The sequence below is a fragment of the Mugil cephalus genome, chromosome 14 (genome assembly GCF_022458985.1).
Source record: "Mugil cephalus isolate CIBA_MC_2020 chromosome 14, CIBA_Mcephalus_1.1, whole genome shotgun sequence".
NCBI lineage: Eukaryota > Metazoa > Chordata > Actinopteri > Mugiliformes > Mugilidae > Mugil > Mugil cephalus.
The window spans coordinates 20,579,903-20,601,879 of record NC_061783.1 but is presented as its reverse complement, the minus strand read 5'-3'; the positions used below and the strand labels follow the sequence as shown (position 1 = coordinate 20,601,879).

The 21,977-nt window shown below is 40.8% G+C and overlaps 1 protein-coding gene across 1 annotated transcript in view; it reads right to left on the bottom strand.

The window, feature by feature from the left end:
• The window catches only part of erf (Ets2 repressor factor), a 32,195-nt gene extending 30,858 nt beyond the window's left edge, over window positions 1–1,337 (bottom strand). Inside the window, exon 1 of the mRNA XM_047605438.1 lies at window positions 321–1,337. Within this exon, the coding sequence (XP_047461394.1) occupies window positions 321–342 (22 nt within the window). The 5' untranslated portion in view covers window positions 343–1,337. The remainder of the gene's footprint in view (window positions 1–320) is intronic.
• Between the last annotated feature and the right edge of the window lie 20,640 nt (window positions 1,338–21,977).

The following is a 21,977-nucleotide window of genomic DNA, read 5'->3' as shown; positions in this document are numbered from 1 at the left end:
GCACAAAAGGTCGCCGCGGTTCAAATTACAGCTAAAAGACGGCATTGTTGTAACCGAAACCGACTTATTTTTTTTGTCTTCCTCGCTCCGCTGCAACAATAACAACGTACTCGGGATGGATCCGCTCATAATTTTGTCACACTTTCCCTGAAGTTTGTTAGCATGCTAACCACCTAGCCGCCGAAGCTAGACGCTGTTGTTTTCATTTTAAAGAGTAGCAGCAAAAAAATTATACGAAATAATGAAATAAAATTTTTTAAAAAATGAGGGTGAAATGGAAGAAAAAAGTTTATTTTAAAACGCGTGGTCGTTCAACTTACCCGAGTCTGCCGGTGTTTTCATCTTTTGTCAAAGTCTTCGGTCACTTTCTCTTCTCCAACCGTCGAGTCGTAACTTTAGACGTTAGTTAGCTCAGTTAGCTCCTAGTTAGCCTCGGTTAGCCTAGTTAGCTCAATTAGCCAAGTCAGTTCGGTTAGCCTCGCTAGCCGAGTTAGCTCAGCTAGCCAAGTGAGCTCAGTTAGCCTAATTAGCCTAGTTAGCTCCCAGTTAGCTCTTAGTTTTTAGCAGTGTCTCCTTCCTCCAGTGGCTTCTTCCATGGGACTGAACCTCCCCTCGAGTTCCGCTGCTAACTTCACTCGCACTTCTGCTTTTTCTTCTCCGGACACATGAACTTTGGTTGAAAAACTTTTACGCCGGAGAAAAAATGTCGTTTCTGCTGCGAGAAAAAAGTTGCCCCGACAAAAAAAAAAAAAAAAAAACTCTGGAAGCAGGGGAAGGGAGGTAGGTAGGTACGGAGGTAAGAGGAGGGGGAGAATATCCAAGTCACCCGGGTCTGAATGGCGCAAGTTTGTCGGAGTCGTGCCGCAGTTTTTGTCGGTGGAGCTGGAGCCACAGGTCTAAATGTTGATCCCGTTTGTTGCAACGATGTCGCATGGTCGATTCCTCCTCCTCTTCATCTTCATCATCATCATTGACTGTAGCAGCAGCAGCAAAAAAAAAATAAAAAAAGAACAACAACAAGAAGGAACAAAAAGTAGCGCAGCCAACTCCGCTCTTTCCCTTTCTCTGCCCCTCTCTTTCTCCGGCTCACACTTTTCTTTTTCCACTCACTCAGTCACTTCGTGTTCCCCTCCTCCTCCTCCTCCTCCTCCTCCTCTTTCTTCCTCCTCTGGCGGTGGGGTGTCGTGTTTCGCTCTCCTCCTGCCACACGGGGCCGCCCACGCTGACCCACGGAGGGAGGGAGAGAGAGTGAAACACCGAACGCCTACTTGCTGACGAAGATCGTCTATGTGAGAGGATCACTTTCAATGTTTCACCAACATAGAAACCGAGAGAAAATTTAACACATTTAACCCTTATAGGCCACTCATTGAAATACTCATGGAAAAAAAATTAACTGGAGTGTTATTTTACGGCATCAGAAGACTTTTTACGTTTGTAAAATCTTAATGAATGTACCGTATATAGTCATTTGCCCTTAAGGGGTAAACAAATGTAAACACGTATTTAGCATTTGAACGTAAGTGATGATTCAGACACTTGTCAACAATAGGCCACATCTTCCTTGTGGTACCTAATAAATCAATTATGCTCAGAGTTCATGCAGAGGTGGACCTTGATTACCACATTAGACCCTGATTAGACTTGAGAATGTTTCCTTGATCTTCTCTTGATTGACTGAATGAAAACCACTAAACTTCACTGAAAGGAATTAAAATGTGTGCCGAAGTTACCAAATATGGTTCCTTGCCCCATAAAAGCTTCAGATAAGATAAGATAAGATAAGATAAGATAAGATAAGATAACATAAGATAACCACTACCTCATTGTTGTGTCCAGTACATCTTACAGTCACAACAACTATTTGTCAATTTTAATCACCACTTTACTCCACATACAGAATGTCCTAATATTTCTATTTTTTTTTCTCTGTATATATTTCTCCGTGTTGTTATTTATGTATATTTTTTAAATATTAGTTAGTGTTAAATTCATTATTGTTTCTTGTATATATTTTCACTGCTCTGACAAGGAAATTTCCCTTATGTGGGATAAATAACAGTGTTTTATGTCTTATAAAATAAGATTTTATGTGTCAAATGCACAGATATACATTCTACAATGCACAGTGAAATGTATTTTAGTACCTGCACCCAGTAATAAATGAAGTACACCGGTAAAAACAGTAATAGTTCCACACAGCACACAGATATATCTAAAATATATCAATGTATAACTGAGAAAAATTAAAATAAATAAAATACAAACTGAAATGTAAACTTCAAAGATGATTAATCATATTATTACTGTACATCTTGACTCTTAAATGGATAATTCTGCCTTATTGCCTCTGCTGCAACCACTCGTACTGTTACTGGCTGCAGGTCTGACATCGCACACAATCTGCTGCTTTTGCCGACCCACTTTTGTGTATTTCTCCTCTTAGTAAATAAAGTGTTTGTTTTTTTCTGATTCTGATATACATGCATATTTTTATAATATTTTAAAAGCAGCTGTGTGAATAAAGTGCAGTAATGTAGTGGTATTTAAGTCCAGTTAAGGCTCAGAGTTGAGCAGGGGATAGAAACTCTTACGTCACTAAAACACCTTAAATGTTTCACAGATATAAAACTATGTTAACTCATACATAATCAAACAGACAGTTAATAAGCAAAGATTTAGAATAACAACAGAAAGAATTATTTGTTTGCATAGCTTTTAATTTACACAAAAATCAAACAAACCTATATTAATAATAATCATAGCTACACAATTTATTAAAATGTGTGGGTTTTTATCAATTTAGTGGTGGGTTTGTGTCCTTTATATATATATTTTTTTGTTGTGTTTCAGTTTTGTTTAATACGGTTATTCCAGTACTTTTACGCTGAATCTGTTGAAATTACACAATTGCAAGGCCAACAAAAATAACTGGAGTTTGACTTTTATTGATTTATTCTTTCAGCCCTGGTTTTGAAACAGCAGAATAAATATGACCTCAGAATCTCTCAACCTGCATGATAATTTTCATATTTTGCAAATCTGGACTAATCTACAAGTAATTTATATTTCAATAAAATTTCTTTGACTTACTAAAAGGTTAGAAAACAAAAAACAAAAGCCCTAAAGCATGAGAAGCTATGTATATACATATAGGTGCTTCAATACATATTAATATGTATTCTTGTTTGACCAAGCAGACATATTTCATTTTACACCACAGCAGTTGAAGAAAAAACAAACGAACAAAAAATAAACCCAAAATCTATGAACTTGTGTAATACTGTTCTACTGTTGCTCATCTACTACACGGATATGTGTGTCATGTCAACAAGGACCAGCTGATGCCGGTACTAATGACCCAATTTGTTAATAAATAATTATTTAATCAATAATATGTGGAGTGATTTCGGAGTCAGAGTAGGTCATCGCTCTATTAGACGATCTTGGAACCGACTGAACCAGAGCCGCCGTCTCCAGATCGTAGCCCGGTTTTCTCCCGGTTGGGGCGTCACGACGTTGCTGTGGAAACTCATCACCGGCACCGCGTTTACCTGTAAACGGGGCGAAGCAGCCATGGACGTAGTCCGTCACTTAAGGCTCATTTATAGTATTTCGGAACCTAGAGGCTACGCACGTAGCCTACGCTGGTGTGAGACGTTCATACTTGAGTGTGCTCGTCAGTCTCTCTTGCTGTGTCTTTTTTGTCAGTCCGATTCATTTTTGTTTATATTTCCTGCTTCACTTTCAACAATGTTGACTGAAACTTTCTTTGAAATTACGTTGAACACGAGGCAGTTTGTTTGTTTCTCCAAATTGCTTCAGTTACCGATTCTTTATCGATCCAAAACAATCAACTCGAAAATCGCGAAGCAGCTGGAAAGTGTAAACACATTAACACCAACTGGACCAATCACAGCTCCTGCGTCACCACAGCGCATAATTACCCACAATTTATGCTTCTACGTTGACGCAGACCCCTAGCGGAGTAGCTAGCTATTTTCTTGATACGATGTCGATTTCAAGATCAATATATATCGATCGATATCGGTTCCAGAATGATTTTTGATTCCAGTGTAGCACCCGCGTTCAATCCTGTTGTGTTAGCCTACGCAACAAGTTAACTGAAACCAGGAAGTTGCTGGTAGAGGAACCGCTAAGATTTACGTTCTTGGATATCGGAATTTGGCACCGAAAGATTATTTATCGTTTGATATTCGATAGGATCGGAGCATTCTTTAAATGACGCACACCGGAGTTGGCTACGTACATAGGTCAGCGCAGAGCTATAAATTAGCTTTATTTACATTTCTGGGAGGTGCAGCTGTGGCGCTAGCTCCGCATCAACTAAACGCAGAAGCATGAACTGCGGGTTACACTTAGGGAAGGGAGGAAAAGAAGAAAGGAAGCAAGGAAGGAAAGGAGGAAGGGCCAATCAACAGGTGCCAAGTCCCCCCCACCACCACCACCACCACCCAAACCCCCCAGGAATGGGTGAGACAGCCACATTTACATAGATTGTAATTATAAGAGGACATCGCCTGTAGCCCATCAGGCGCTTATTAGCATTACAGCCACACATAACACACTTTTTCTCCCACTCTCTTTTCTTCCTCTCTCTCTAATGAAGGGGCCCTTCAGCTCTTACATCAGGCTGCAGGGGGAGAGGGAGCTGGAAGAAAGGGGCAGTAATTACTGGAGAGGGCTGAGCTGGAAGGAAACGAAGTGTGGAGAGGAAAGGAGGAGGAGGAGGAGAGGTGTGTGTGTGCGTGTGGATTGCTGGTGTAGCTCTCATCTTTGGCCTTATTTCCAGCCAATCAGTCATCCCTCCATCCTCCATCCCTCCATCCATCCATCCTCTGCTCATTTACTGCTGAGTGGCAGTGTGTGGGAAGGCCAGTCGGTGGGTGAACTATTCATGCAACTGTCACAACCGCGCACGCACAACAGCAACACAAAACATCTCATCTCTGAAAACTTCTCCTCTTCCTCCTCCTCTTCTTCTTCTGCGTGGACGCTTCAGATTTTTTTTTGCCTACACCTCCTCCTCCTCCTCCTCCTCTTTCAAGTGCACTACACTTCTTCAACTTCTTCTTCCTCCTCTTCTTTTTTTTACCTTACACGTCTCACAGAGATGATAAGGTAGAAGCACCTCTGTTAAACACGAAGCTACAGCCGGTTTAAGTTAGCCTAGCTTAGCATGAAGACTGGAATCAGGTGAGAACAGCTAAAAAAAAATATTAGCACATCGACATTTGTATTTTAGGTTTAATCACTGGGGTTATATTTTTATATAACCTTTAAGAAGCCAGGCTAGGTCTTTCCTTTTGTTTACAGTCTTTATGCTAAGCTAAGCTAACAGGAGTCAAAGATATGTCAAAATATGTCTTTAAAGGTCCAAACTGTAATTTTCTTATCCGTCCAACAGCCACAAACATATTCCCTACTCATAATTTCCTATTTCCTAGTCAAAGGATTAATTAGAAAACCTTAAATATAGATAGAGAAATAGATAAATATGCGTTAAAATTTCTTTTACAGACATATTTTCTGCACTGTCATAGCAGACAAAGATTTTAAGTGAACAAATGTTAACATTTGCTCACGTTACCGGTTCTTTTTTTAGTCTTAATGCTAAGCTAAACTCAGCTAACAGGTCTAATTGCAAAATGTCAATACATTGCTTCAATTTAATGGCAAAAAAATACTTAAAATGTTTAATTTAATGTCCTTTTTTAGTTGATCCACAGATCAAGAACATGATCAAACATCCACGTTTAAGCTGAAGTTTTTGTGTTTTTAGATCTATAAATGTGTCCCTATAAGAGATGTTTTGCCTGGCTGGGTCTGTACATCACTGTCACAGGCTTAATGTTTTAAAATTGTTTCTAGGTGTTGGCTTCGTGCGTTTCCTCCGCTGCTGGACTCCGGCCAAGACCCCGAGGACACGTCAGGACGAACACCGTGAGAAAACGAGGCGTGAACTGTCCCCCGACGTGACGCAGAGTTACCAGGTACAATCCTGCATCCAGATTAATTTACAGTCGCCCATCGATTTACAAGAAACGACTCGGCTTACAGGAAAACAGAAAACGTGAATTATAATATGATGCAAATAAAAGTAGCTGAAAATTTGGTTAGTGAGATTTTTTTTTTTTTTGCAACGGCAAATATGTGTAACTGTGTAGGTGGGGAGATGCCAGTGAAGGAGCATGGCGCATGAATCAAAATGCATCCTCCCACTAAACCTTTACTAGACGTGTCAGCGTTCAAACTTGGGTGTAGACTTTAAACTCTAAACTTGGGATTATTATATCAGAAGACACTGTTACGGATAATTAGAGGCGATTAGCTCTGTGACCAGACTCTATCAGTAATTTGAATGGGGTTCAGCTTAATTAGCAACATAATGAGTGACTGATTATAACCTTCTGTTTCTGTAAATGGAGACATGACCCCCTTAATGAAGAGTGAAAAAAAAAAGAAATTACAGAAGAAAATGTCGATTTTATATATACTTTGTGTCTACATGAAAAGGAAAAGCTCTCCAGTCTCATTTTACATTGTATAATGACAATAAAGGGCCTTCTATTCTATTCTATTCTATTCTACCTTTTAAACAGGTTTGACGTTTCCTGATGCAAAGATATTTAAGAGATGTCTTGCCCACTGTCCATTTAATTCAAAAGTAGAAGAAGAAAATCTAGATTTGAGGAAAACATCTCATCGACTGTGGAAATATTATCTTGTGGATGAAGTGGTGAGCGTCAGCCTGGTTTTAGGGGGGGTTGGGTGGAGGGTGGAGGGTGGGGAGCGCAGACACCGGCTGCATGTGAAAGCAACGGTTGACAAAAGCTCGGCGGGAGACCCGACGGCCACATACGTGTGAATTGGCGAAGTGATTGAGGCTAATTGATCACCAGAGTCACTCTCAGTTCATTACCGAGGCTGTAATGACGCTAATCGGTAAACAGGAGCCATCAATCAGCACCCGCTGGAAAAATGAAAGACTGAAGGAGTGAACTTTAACTTTACCTGATGCTACAGTCTAGTTCTGACCCATTTTAACATTTTAAACGTGTCAAGTTTTGTGAGTGAAATCTCCACTATCAGGAAACCGGAGTTCGGCTCAGACCTGCGGTAAAAAACGTGTCGTCCCGCGGTGTGAACGCGGTTTGAGGTTTTGTACCTGTTTGTTTTTTCAGGAGTAAGTGTTTTTCTTTTCGAGGAAATCTGGCTTGTTTTGAAAATGGAAAAAAAAAAAAAAAACGCCCGAGGGGGCAAATGGTAGCCGAGCCACACCCTCAGCGAGCAGCACTCCCGACACAACAACAAAACTGTAAATGGGAGAGGTCTTTTTCACACCGGCCCATCTGCATGCATAAGAAAACACACACACACACACACATATATAAATACATACACACACACACACACACAACAAGCAACAAGGCAGCTACTTGGTTCTTGACGGGAGAAATGTGTCGGAGCGGTTCGAGGGGAAAGTTTGCCTCTTGTTTTTTTGCTAAAGATGGAGTGATGAGGACATTTTCCATGTCGTGTTCCTCTGCTCTGCACCATGACAGTATGTTTGTGGAATAAAGAGGCCCTTGTCTGTGTTCCTGTCTGTCCGTCCGTCTGTCTGTCTGTCTGTCTGTCTGCCCTCCGGCTGGTCAGATGATGTCTGTCTCTCGGCTCATGTTGCCTTTCAGAGCAGATAAGTTTTAAAAAAAAAGGGAGAAAGAGAAAAGCAGTTTTTAAATGATAAATGAAAAATAAAAATAGAGGTCAGGAGAGGAGAGGCTGAAGGGAGCTACCGAGGAGAAGGAGGGGGAAGGGGAAGGAGAGAAAAAAGAAAGAGAGAGTGAGAGAGTGAGTGAGTGAATGGGCTCCTTTGTGATCAAAAGGCTTGTTTATTTTCTTGGCGCTTGAACTCTTCAGGAGCTACATCGGGCCTGTCTGCGCCGTCTCGCTCGCGTCCTCCTCGCCCGCCCAGACGTCCCCGGCAACCGGCCCCGGATCATGGAGGGGAGCCGGGCCACGTCGGGACCAAAACTAGCACAGGATAAAAAAAAAAAAAAACACGTGAATCACTCCCAGCGGCGAACGTGGAGAAAAGAGTTTCTTATGTGCGACCTGAGCTGTTTTACACCAATTTTCTCCTCACACTTTTACACTAGCATCCTGTTTATTTGACAAATAACTCGCTGCTGAGTCGTACTTTGCTCACTCGACTCTTAGTGGGCGTCTCGACTGCTCGCCTCAGGAATAAAGGGTTTCATGTGTAGCCGCTGAATATTTACGCCGAGTCCAGGAGGAGCCGCAAACTTGTGTTTTTTTTTTAACTCATGTCAGTGTATTTACCGTTTCACTTTTAACAAATACTGTGAATCATTTCATAATTATTTCCACTAAATATTTGCATTCTTTGAATACTGTGCATCCAATGCCAGTCTTCTTCTATTTAAGTACACACCAAAAATATTAATAATAATAATAATAATAAGAGGTGAGTAAGAGGTGAATCCGCACATTTGGTAAAATAAATCGGATTCTTTCTAAAAAAAAAAAAAAAATGAAAAGACTTGTGCACAGACATTGATCTTCATTGAAACTGATCTGTATTTAAACCCTTTACTCCACAGTTAAATCTATTTAAGAGGAAAACACCTCTACACGAACAGTCACGTTGCTTTATTTAGCCACAAGACGATGAGTGAAATATTCAAACTACACAAAAAAGTCTTGACCTTGGGGACAAACCAATCTTCACCCAAGGTCCCATTTAATGACTTATTCCAGCTTTGGGAAAAAAAAGGACCTTGAGTGAAGTGTTAACAAGAATCTTTATTCTTTAGCCACCTGGAAATATTTTCTGATTAATCTGCTGCAGCGTAGTGCAGCGTGGAGGAGGACCAAGAAGAGATTTACTCTCCTTATATAGACATGCAGATGAGTTTTTGGTTTGATTTCTGCTGCACGCAAACTAAACAAAGACTAAACCAGAGCCGTATATTAGAGTATATTAATCTGTCCAACTCAAATAATGGGCGCCATGTTTGCTACATCAGAGTGTAACCCTATGGGGCGGATGTGCTATGTTGAAATAAATGGTTTATTTTCACCATTAACAGGTCTATAAATGTTATTGCCAACGTCTGTCAATATGTAAAAGACCCTCACTTAAATATCCAGGCATCTACTTCCCTTAAATATCTTAAATGAGCTGTAAAATGCTTTGTAGCCCAATCACCTCATCAGTGACTGAGCTGTGTTTACCTTCTCCTCAGTCTCCCGTGTTCATCCATCACCGTTAAAAGTTTGAAATTACTCAGAAAAATTATAAATACACAGAAATAGTGAAAATGAAACTAGTCTCACTGTTATTAAGTATTATCATAATAGCATTAGCATGCTAGCCATGATAACTTAGTAGTAACCGCGGTAAAGTTACATGTCAATTAAATGTGTCTATCTACATGGACATAAATTACATGCACACATGAGTTTCACAGTATATATGATGCTACTTTTCTAAGCCATTAGTCTAGATAACTAGCTAGCATAAGGTTAGCATAAGGCTAACTTCAAACTTCATTCATTTGTAAAGGGGCGTTGGACGTTTTTGAGATCAAGGTTCACATTCATGATGGTATAACTTTATTGTTCCTGTATAAAATCTTAACAAAGTCAAAGGGAGACATTGACATTTACCTCACATAAGAGGGAGAAACCAGTTGACTTAAAGTTCTTCCTTTAAATCTATTGCTCCCATAACTTTCTGAGCCTTTGTTTTCCTGATCCTGTGGCATATTTTAACTTTTAATCCAACTTTATTCCCTGTTATTGCCACTTCTCTATGGGTGAATATTGGTAAGATGTATCTAACATGGCGCCCATGAAACATGTGACCAGCTCAGAACCAATCAGCATAGAGGGATAGATCAGACGGTCCATTCCCTTAGTTGGACAGACTCTCTCTAATATATGGCTCTGGGTTCGCTTTGGTGTTTACTGCCGCTCATTACTCGTCCCCTTCTCGGTTTAACTCTGGTTCCGGGGGTTTATATGAAGATTTAATCACAAATACGTGTTCGTAAAAGTAGATAAATCTCTGCGTTGTGTGTCAGGTGTGTAGGATTACGTTAGTGAAACCTGAAAACCTCCTACATCACGTTATGTTACAGTAAACCTCACTTCAACACGTCAGGGGATTTTGCATCAGGCAGTTGTATGCAGTCAGTCACACTGGGACACAAACATGCTCTGTTCCCTTCTCCCCCGTCGCCTCCCCCCCTCTCTCCCCCCCTCTCCCCCCTCTCTCCCCTCTCTGTTTTCTGTCTGTCTTTCTCCCTCTCTCCTCCAGCTGGTATTCACACATGTAATGGGATTAACACGCCGCTGTGCAGGGAGAGAGGACACAGAAAAGGAGGAAAGAGGGGAAGATGAGGCCATGGAAGAAATGAGAGGACGAGAGGGAGAGATAGAGGGAGAGAAAGAAAGGAAGGAAGGGGGCCAAATAGGGGAAGGTCGAGGGGGGGAGAGGAGGAGAGAGCGGGAAGGTTACGGCGAGAGGAAAACAAATGTATAGAGGAAAGAGAAAGAGGTGGCGGGGCTGTTTCCATTAGCTTGTTATTTTGCTACGGGAGGTCACGGGGGACATTTCAGACTCATTTGAATTTCAGGGAAGAGGACGCTCTTTTTTATAATTTACATACAGTCAAAAAAAAAAAACAAGCAAGAAGAGCGGCACTTATCAATAAACAGATCTGTTGATCTGATGAGCAAGTTTACCTTCGCAGTATGGAGGAGGATTAGGGCCACTGAAAAAAAAAATGTCATAATTCTGAGATTAAAATCAGATTTCTGAGAAAAAAAAGTGAGTATTTTGACTTTTAATCTTGGTCTGAATTCTGAGAAAAAAAAAGCCAGAATTCAGAGAAAAAAAGACAAAATTTTGACTTTAATCTCAACGAGAATTCTGAGAAAAAAATCAGAATTCTGGGATTCAAGTCAGAACAAACAAAAAAAAACGAAAAAACAATTAATTTGCTATAACTAATTTTTTTTCTCGAGTGGCCCTAACCCTGCTCTGTACAGCAGGAACTACTTTCTGGAAAATAATAGTCTGTGTTTAGTTCGTTTGCAGAAGAAATTTCAATAGAGGTTTGAGCAAAGACAAACAAAACTCATCTGCACGGCTGAATCTCACTGATAAGGCTGTGGTTAAAACTTTAATTTGGTCTTCCTCTACGCTAAACTAGTGTGTCTTTTTGGAAATAGATGCTGCATGAGATAAATCATAGATATGCAGAGGTGAATAAAGGCGACCAGTCATACGGCCGTCTCTTGTCATCAGTCTTAATGCTAAACTAAGCTAACAAAGTTGTTTCTGTGGCAAATTTAAGAAAATAAGTAAGCAAACGTGTCATTACAAAAGAAATCAGCAGTTTCTTAATTTCACTGTCAAAAACACCTAGAAAATAAAATTTAATATCTTAAAAAAGACTTTTTTTTTTGTCCATCCAACATCCCACACACGCTCATAGTTGTCTGTGTAGAAAATGCTACAGTACAGCTTAATTTAACTGTGAAAAACTGTGAAAAATACCTAATACATTAAATTAAATGTCATATTCCCTTCACTATCACATCAGACGAATAATATGATCAAATGCATTTAAGATGAAGTTTTTGTATTTGTAAACTCGCCTTATAAGAGACTTTTTTGTCACGTCTGGCGTAGCCGATGAATTAAATATTGGTGGACTGGGCCTGTGCATCACTGTCTCAGTGGCCTAATGTCGCTGCTGCTGGACTCTGGCCACAACCTGAGGACATGTCAAGACGAACATCATGAGAAAACGGCTTTATTTGTGTCTACACATGTCTAGAAATCTCAGCCACTATTTCCTCCGCTCTCAGGACGTCATACAGACGCAGGTCCCGAGAGTCAGAACTGTCCTGGGCCTGAAATGATGTGCAGAAGGACTGGAAATTGACACCTCTTGTATCTCTGAGGTAATTCAAGGAAAGGATATATATAGAAGCCACTCAATCAAGTCCCTTTGTTTTAGCTTTGTTTTCAGATGATCATGACCTGGAGGCCCCGAGAGTCTTCACAGACATATTTAAAAATTAGCCGATTTCACGAGAGCTGCCTAATTATCCGTGGAGGCTCAAATTTAATCTGTTCTTATGAATTATGAATCTGTTCTCTCATCCTGCGGTGATTACTACTTGAATTAGTTTCGTCACTATGAACCACTGCAAGTTACTGGAACAAACTGAAGCAGAGAACTTCAAACCAAGCTTTTATTTGGTCTGCATTTTTGATTTTTCCAAGATATTTGAGATCGATAGGACCTAAGAGGTATAAAAAACTAAGCATCATCTTTCATCTTTTGAACAAAACAGCATCCTCATATGTGGACACTGGGATTATTTCATTATTTATATTATAGAAAAGTCACCAATGTGTGACAAAATATAAAACTGTTTATTTTAACACCTGTACATGGGTGAGCAAAACAAGATTGCGAACAGTGAAGTCCCAACGTCCTCAAACGAGTACTTGCTAATTAGCGATTCTGTGGAAAAAAAATCTGAGATAAAAGTCAGAATTCTGAGAAAAAAAATCTGAATTCCGAGATTAGAGTCGAAATTCTGGGGGAAAAAGTCAGAATTCTGAGGAGAAAAATCTGAATTCTGAGGAAAAAAAGCCAGATTTCTGAGAAAAAAAAGTCAGAATTTTGAGAAAAAAAGTCAGTATTCTGTGGATTATCTGTAGAATTAATCCACTATCATGTTTTTGCTACTGTATTGACTCTTTACTACCAGTAGATGGCAAACCAAAGTGTTTAAATCATGCAGAATAAGCTGCAATAAAACCTAAAACTTAATGTCCCCATATGAGGACGCAGGGTCTCAGCAGGTTAATTAGGATCAAGTCAAATCCTCTGCAGAGTCTTTCTCAATAAAAGACAGAGAGGCCTCCTCCTCGGAAGGGAGAGAGGGACTGTGAGGAGGAATGTTGAGTTATATTTGACCTATTTGCAGCTCTGTGCCAAGTCTGTAATGGAGAGAGAAGACGAACATGAGTAAGGGAAACCCGAGAGGCCGAGCAGACAGACAAGGGCAATAAGCGAGATGAGGAGAGAAGTGTGAGTTGGCAAGACAGAGAGGAGGGAAAGGAGGGGAGGGGGGGGGGAGGCATTAATGAAAGAGGGGGAGTGTAGGGAAGAGTGAAAGAGAAGCGGAGCAGTCGGAGTGAGAGGTATGTGTGGAACGGTGTCAGTCTATATAGAGCTCGGTGTTAACAGTCTCCTCCGACTATCTCTGGAGGAACTCCCTCTTCCTTTTCCTACTGGCACCGTGCGCCGCTTCCTCCCATCAAACGCTCCACGAATACCCAGACTGCTCCGTCACACGTCGATATAGAAACACAGGCCGTCTGTAGATAACTGCAGCCCCCGGGGCGCATTGCAAAATCCTACTTAATTTAACAGTGTCCTTGCAGCAGAATTCTCCCCCAACGGTCCCAACTGGAGAACATGTTTGGACTTGCACAGCTGAGTCGGGTGGGTCTTAGGGACACGTCAAGTATGTACATAAATAAAGCTGGTTCAGCAAAAGTAACAGCTTCTTATTTAAACTCCTGCTATTCACAGTTAAACACAACTAAATCTCCTCAACTGTTGCAGTGTTGGGCAAGTTACGTCAAAAACTTAATGCATTAGTTATTACTAGCTATTGTATATTCAAAACTATTACTGTCTTTGAACTGTTACATTACTTTTGCATTACTTTTAAGTTATTTTCACCAAAATAACTGGAAATATGGATTTTGCATTCCCAATAGATGTTACTGTATTCAGTGTATTTCATACACATCCAGTAGAAGGTGATGTGGCTTAACGCTAACAACAGTACAACATAATGCAGTAGTTATGGCTCATGGCGCAATGCATATTGTGATAGAGATACTGTAAATTTAGGTGTATTCATATTGAAATTTAATATTAGAAGAAGTAGAAGCTATCACTGTATATTGTACGTTAACTGAACACATAAAGAAAGCTGGGACCACGCTAGATGTTTGATTGAAATACACAAACATGGTGAAATGTACAGTAAATACAGCGAGGCCAGAAAAAATGTGGATTTTCAGAATAAATTACTCAACAATGATCCATACGATCTAATATGGATGTGGAAAAGTGGATTAGCCTCAGATTCAGTAAATTTCAGTTAGTTTTAGGTCATTTCAGTTATGATAAATGTAGCTAAATAAAAGATGCTAATGCTAAGAGCTTTACTGAGAAGCAACGTTAGCCATACAATACTGTAGCGTTAAAAGGATGTTTACGATGTTAAGGTATTCTGTTTATTGTTTTATAGTTACTGTCGGCTGTAACTACGCCAAAACAACAACATCTGACAGCCCTTTAGATCGTGACTTAAGAAGTAGTAACTTAATCAAAAATTACCTGACAGTGAATGTGAATCACAACACTGGGTTTCTGTGACTGGATTCCAGCTGTTTCTTCATAATGCGGCGATCCATTCACTTCTCTTTTCTTTGGTAGATATCTGTAAAAATATATCTCTGACTGGTTCAGTCAATCGTACGACAGCTATTCCCCATTTTTAATTAATTTTACAATTCCGACGCTATTAAAGTCTATGATTCAAGCTAATGCTGCTAATCTCCATGTTCAACGGTCACTCGGTGGCCGTAACCATGGAGACTGTTCTCACATGACTCGTGCAGCGCTGTATGGAACACCAAGCTAACGCTAACGCTAACGCTAAATCAGTAAATGCTAATTCATGGACACGGTTAACATAAGTAGGTTATTACAGTTGTTACAACTAATTGCAGAAACAGGAGTTAATCTAACAGGTAGAAACATCGACAAAGTAAACAAATAGTATAAATGCGGCGGTGTTAACATGTTTGACTGGAGCTAAACCGTTAGCTCAGGTTAGCTTAATCTGTGCCGTTATAAACTAACGAGAATAAAGACTTTAAAATATACTACAGAGAAATTCAGATACGTTATTTGCGAGCTTTCTGTCTTTGTCATTATAACACTGGTAAAGTTGGTAGAGACTAACCAGACAGTGAGCGGTGGAAGTTAGCAGGTACAACTTTAGTTTGATGCAAAGTGGCGTCAAATGTCTTGTACAAACAGTTATATGATTTACATGTATTTGCATTTTATCTTGTTACTGTGGTGCATTTTAAAATAAACATTTTAATCTTAACATGGTCTTGTTTTATCTTAATTTATTTTACATTAATATGTAACGAAAGACATATTTACACCATAAATTATTAATATGAAGTAAACACCCCGTAGTTGTTAACAACTGACACTATGAGTGAGTTGATATCTAACACTTTACACTAGTTGTGATAAACTAACAACTGATTAGTGTTGAGAAGTGCTAAATTTTACCTATTAGAGAAGTTGTGTTAACATTGGGTGATCTTCGGGACCTTCTGGTGCATCGGCTTTGTTGCCTTTTTAAGCAGGGAGCTCTGAGTTTTCACTCATTTCATTAACTTGTAATTCTTCCTGCTCTCTTGGTTCATTATCTCAATGAAACTACTCGTCTCTGTTGTATGATCAGCTTTCACAGACTCTATTTGTGCCTCTAAGTGTTGGATGTGACTATGTTGAGCCTTGGTGATGTTTTCATGACGTTCCATCTGTTTGGTGAGATCGTTCATCTTAAATTCCTGTTCCATTTGTGCGACATACGAGTTTTTTAATCTCATTACTGCTTTCTTCAATTCATCTGGATCATTTACAAGTTTTATGGAGTCCTGCAGGTTTTCCTTGAAATGCATCTGATACGTATCCATGAGGCTGATCTTCTCCTTCATCTTGATGGCCTCTGGCTCCTTGGACTTCAGTACTGAAACTGACTGAAACGATCAACCTTCTTAGTTTGATCCTTGTGTTGAATCTGGAGCATTACGAGCTTGTCTGAAATTTCTCAGCAGTAATAGAAGACTTGTTGCTGTTTGGCTGATCGATGGTGGCTTTCTTTGATTTTACGTCTGCCTCTAAAATTACCACATCGAATCTGTAATTGACCTGAGTTTGATGAAGCTCCTTTTTAAGATTTTCCATCTCTTTTTCACAGTTTATCAGCTTATCACTTTGTGCCTTGTCTTCTTGTGCTTTCAGTAACCTTGACAAGTTTTGGGCCTTACTGGCCTCTGCTGTAACTATTTCAAGCTGTTCTTGCAGCTCTTTCAGTTTCTTTGTGACCTCTCTTACATTTTTCTGAGTTTTTTGATTAATGGTAATGTTATTTGTCTTGACCTCGCACTGGAACTCTAAAATCTTTAGGGTATTCTTAAACTCTTTCTCTTTTGTTTGAGGTGCCAGTTGGATCCTTCTACTTTTTTTTTGCCTTCTTCAACCTGTTCATTGAGTCTTGCATTTTTGACCTTAAGGTCTTGGTAATGGTTGGTTTCTGTGCATATTTTCTGGTGTCTGACAAATGTTTTTGAAGCCACTTCAACCGTTCCTCGAGGATTTTGTCGTCGTTCGCCACTGGTCCTTCTCAGGGCAAGATTAACACTTCGCTATAATCTGGGCAACAGTATTCAAGGGCCCCATCATCACGACCCCAGGATCACCATAATCTGGCAAAATACTGAATAAATTACAGTGATATACAGTAAATATACTCAATACTTCAATATCTAACTGTCATCAAGTGTATTTTGATGCCCAGATATGCAAATGCTCATAAAACTACTAATGCACCACTATGTCGTCTTGTCAAGGCCACTCCCTCACAGCACCAGTATAATCTGGTAAAACTGATCCACTACATTGAGAGGCAGGGAAGTGTCCTCCATTTCCACAAAAAAATAAATAAGCAACCATTTTCAAACCATCCAACTTTTATTTAACAGCACTTATTATCAATACAAATGTATTGAATTGATAGAGCCATCACAGAGGAAGTCCACAGACAAGACCACCAGTAACATTTAGAAATCACCCTATCACCTCAGAATTCAACAAGACAATCAAGTCACTAGTGCAGTATAAACATTTTGAAATCTCTCAACTACAATAAACGATTTACAGCATTTTCATTGGGGACACCACAGGGAAAAAATCAATAAAATGAAGTATCAGTAACATCTGCTCAAATAAACTCATTTTATTTATAAAACTGTTTTGTCTTTCACTGACTGAAGTGTGAAAAGTTCAGATCTTTCTTTACTACATTTCCAAGGGACATATTTTTATTTCCCTGCATTTATTTAACAGCTTTGTCGACCAATTTTAACTTGTTTCACATCCGAACCGTAATTGGACACGTTGGTAAAAGATTTGACAACGTAACAACATCAGTCCATCGAGGTAACGTGCACTAACACGATTCATGAAAGTAAGTAACAGTAGTCAGTTGAGCAAATAAGTAAACAAAAGCAAAAATGTAGTAATAAATATAAAAATTGCTCAGAGAGAGAAATGTTGAATAACTAAAACTAAACCAAATAACAAGGAAAAAGGAAGAACAAACCTTGGAGCAGGTCATGTGATTTGGATTTAACACACTTCCTGGTTGTGTCATGTGTTTGTAATGGATAAATTAGCTGAAAGTAATGTCTCGGATACAATTTGTTATTTTCCATATAGATTTTTTTTTTCATTTTATTACCATTTAGCTAAGTAGAAGGTGGCTCTTGTTAAATTCACAGTTATTTAGCAACATTTTAGTGATATCCAGTAATTCTTTATTAATAAGTGATTGTTTCGAAATAAATAATTATGGATTTTGTAAAGATCATAATGACTTATTTTTAATAAAAATGTGTGCAAGCTATATACGGACTTCAAAACTCCCTCCATTATACACTGACCTTGCTACTGGTGTGGCTGTGATCTTGAATTTCTGAATGAATTCTGTGCACAGGCATAATGCTGTGAACATATTTTGAGGCTAAAAGCTTAGTTGAGTATCACTTTCTATCACTATCAAGTGTCATTTGGAGGCGATGCACTATTTTATAATCTCACAGTACTACATCCATGTGTGTTTACTGTCTGGTGACAGCGGAGACAGAAACCTGAGTAAACTGTAAGTGGGTTCTCAGAGAGGCTCCGTCTGTGGCTTGGATGTAAAGCTAAAGGGCTCGGGGGTGTTTTCCCTGCACGCGGCTCTCATCTCATCTCCAGACGCTCTCTGTTGGCTTCGCTGTGCTCCAGAAGTACATTTATCTCTCTCTCTCTCTGTCTCTCTTCCCCTTACTTCACTTCCCCTTTCTCCCTTTTCCTTCTCTGGACCTGGTTTTCGTCACTTTGTCCCGTTTCCTCTTCTGCGCGTGTCGTCGCTGACGGGAAACCAGATGTGAGACTCAGCAGCCCCCTCTTCCTCCATCCTTCCCGTCCTTATTGTTTGAGTTTAATGTATATGTTCGGGCTGACATGTATAGTCTACTGTCTTGTATTATGCAGACGTGTGAGGCCCTGCTGCACGTCAACACCTGTCTGTACCTGTTGCTGTTTTTTTTTTTTTTAGCTTCTCTGGATGTATGTTTTGTTTGAAATCCTGAAATAATCTCTAAGAAGTTTCGTGACAGTGAAGGTTTGGCTGCTATTCTCGCCCCCCCCCTCTACTCTCTGTTTATGGTTTTGGCTCTGAGCTGTCGCCCCTCTGATCCAGAGCAGCTCAGACTTGCGGTTTAGCGTCGCGTTTTAAAACTCGACCGACAGACAAATCGGTTGTCGATACGATCGAGTCTGTGACCTTTTAAGCTGCGAGACGCTCGCCTGCGCCCACGGGCCGATCCCGCCGCCGACAATTAGGATGACTTCTCCCACTCTTGTGCAGTCACACGTCGCTCCGTTTGGCTCGGCGATGTCTCGAATATAAAATATCAGATGTTGGGGTTGGGGCAGGGTGGGGAGCGCGGCGGGCTTGGCTGCACACAGTTACGCTCGGATGGGTTTGGACGGAGTCTGAGTTTGTCTGAGTCGGGTTGAGATTGGCTGGCACCGTGTTTGTGTAGGTCTGGCTGGGATTGGCGCTGTTGGCTGGGTGTGAAGCAGCCTATAGGCCCCCGCAATATGCTTGGAGTCCTGCTCTTTTTGGCTCGAGCCCGATGGCAACAGACATCACACCAGCGCTGCGGTGATCAGCCAGCCCTCGACTACACCAGCCACCCAGTCGAACCGCAAGCAGCCGGCCACCTACCACACATCCCCGGCGCAAGCAGTTTGGTTTCTATAGCTACGAGAGGGACTGTGTGCATCACCGCGGTTACCGGAGGACGTTGTGTCTGGAGGTGTCTGGACCTCGGGGGGGAGACAGTCGAACGGGCAGACGCAGATGTGGTGTTTTTTCTCGTCCATCTTACGTTTCAGCCTCCGCGGCCGCGTTGCTCTCATGCGGAGACGCGGAGGCTGAGGGGGGACGTCGGGAGGCCAGATCATCCACGCCGACAGCCGGGAAGGGAGACGCCCATGTGAGGGCTCAGAAAACCCACGTCTGGACAATCTGGAGTTCTCGGGATTTCTGGGAAACTCATCAAACATGGCGAGTGGAGGAAAAACGGCCCAGAGCACTTTGCTTGTATCTACGCAACGACTGCTGCGCGGCAGGTTTCTGACAGCTGCTGCCACTTTGCAGATTTATATCAAAAACATACGACAGGTTTAAAGGACTATTCGACGCTAACATTCATAATTACACAGGATGAGATGTTACAATAAAACAAAACTATAACCGAAAAAATAAATAAATAAAACGACTTGGAGACTAGCAGCTACCAGCTAGCAACCAACAAGAAGACACTAGCTAACTAGCCCAGCCAACAGCAGTAGGTAAGAAGTGACGGGATATGCGACTACATGTCAACTAACACTTATCCCTTCTGAAAAACACATTTAGAAACCCAGTCCAACTGAAAAAAACAAATAAACAAAAAAAAACAACCAGTAGGCTAGCAGTCAGCTACCACTAGCAACCAAGAAGAAGACACCAGCTAACTAGCCTAGCCAACGGCAGTAGGTAAGAAGTAATGGGACATGCGATGAAAAAAACACATTTAGAAACCCAGTCCATCTGAAAAAAACAAACAAACACACAAAAAACAAACAGCAGGCTAGCAGTCAGCTACCACTAGCAACCAACAAGGAGCCACCAGCTAACTAGCCTAGCCAACAGCAGTGGGCAGGCTGTTTTAACTGGTTTAGCTTGTTCCAGATTTAGATCTTTAGGAAATTCTGGTGAAAAGTAACTGACAGGAAGTTGTGTAAAGAGCACGGTGGTGCATGGAGGGAGCAGTCTTGGGTGGATGGTCGGGCCAACAAAACATCAGGCTTTGACATACGAGGACACTTTTAGGGTAAAAAAAAAAAAAAAAAGTAAAGAACCGTGAAGCTTATTCCAAAACTCCTTGTTCATTAGTTTTCCAAACATATATGGACATAACTCTGGGCCCGTTGAGAACTTCTGGCCCTTTACACTTGACAATAAAACCAGCTCCTGGACCAGTCACAACCTGTACACATGAAGGCATCGATACCAACAATTAACTGCGCAACAGATGATGTTGTACCAGCCACAGCGGCTGTTTCACCGAACGAAGCGCATAATGTCTAAGCAAATACAGAATCAACAGTCCGGTTCAGGTGGATGTGTTTGCCCATTCATTTTAATATTCATTCAAAATAACTCAAACCAGTGTGACGTGTTTGTACTGGTTGTGCGGCGCAGACCGTTAAACCGTAGACGAGGAATTTACATGTGAAACGCAGCAAAGAGCAGCAGCTGCTGTGACGCCTTACTGTCCAAGACAAGGAACATTTCTATCTGTTAAAGCCTGGAAAGCTTGTTTACTGTAGCGCTGCAACAGAGGAACTTTAGGAAGCGTTTAAGAGTCTTTTCTGATGCTTCTCATGAAATAGATTCGACACGGGGTCATTTCAACATGAACACATGAATGAACATTCATCATTTAGACAGACAGAGCTTCATCGCATCAAAACAGATATGAAAAATGAGCCACTTTATTAGGTACACCTTGCTAGTAAACGGTTGGACTCTATTTTACCTTCAGAACTGCCTTAATTCTTCGTTTCTTACTTTCAACAACATGTTGGAAACATTCCTCAGAGATTTTGGTCCATATTGACATGATAGCATCACACAGTTGCTGCAGATTTGTCGGCTGCACATCTATAGTGAGAATCTCCTGTTCCACCACATCCCAAAGGTGAAATATTGGATTGATCTGGTGGCTGTGGAGGCCATTGAAGTACAGTGAACTCATTGTCATGTTCAAGGAACCAGTTTGAGATGATATGAGCTTTGTGACATGGTGCATTATCCTGCTGGAAGTAGCCGTCAGAAGATGGTCCACTGTGGTCATAAAGGGATGGACATGGTCAGCAACAATACTCAGGTAGGCTGTGGCATTTAAACCATGCTCAGTTTGTACTAAAGGGCCCAAAGTGTCCCAAGAAAATATCCCCCACACCATTACACCACCACCAGCCTGAACCATTGATACAAGGCAGGATGGATCCATGCTTTCATGTTGTTTACACCAAATTCAGACCCTGAAATCAAGACTCATCAAACCAGAAAACGTTTCTCCAATCTTCTATTGTCCAGTGTTGGTGAGTCTGTGTGAACTGTAGTCTCAGTTTCCTGTTCTTAGCTGACAGGAGTGGCCCCCGGTGTGGTCTTCTGCTGCTGTAGCCCAGCTTCTTCAAGGTTGGACGTGTTGTGCGTTCAGAGATGGTATTATTCTGCATTCCTTGGTTGTAACAAGTGGTTATTTGAGTTACTGTTGCCTTTCTATCATCTCCAACCAGTTCTCTTTTTTGGACCATTCTCTGTTAAATCCTAGAGATGGTTGTGCATGAAAATCCCAGCAGATCAACAGTTTCTGAAATACTCAGACCAACAACCACACCACGTTCACCTCT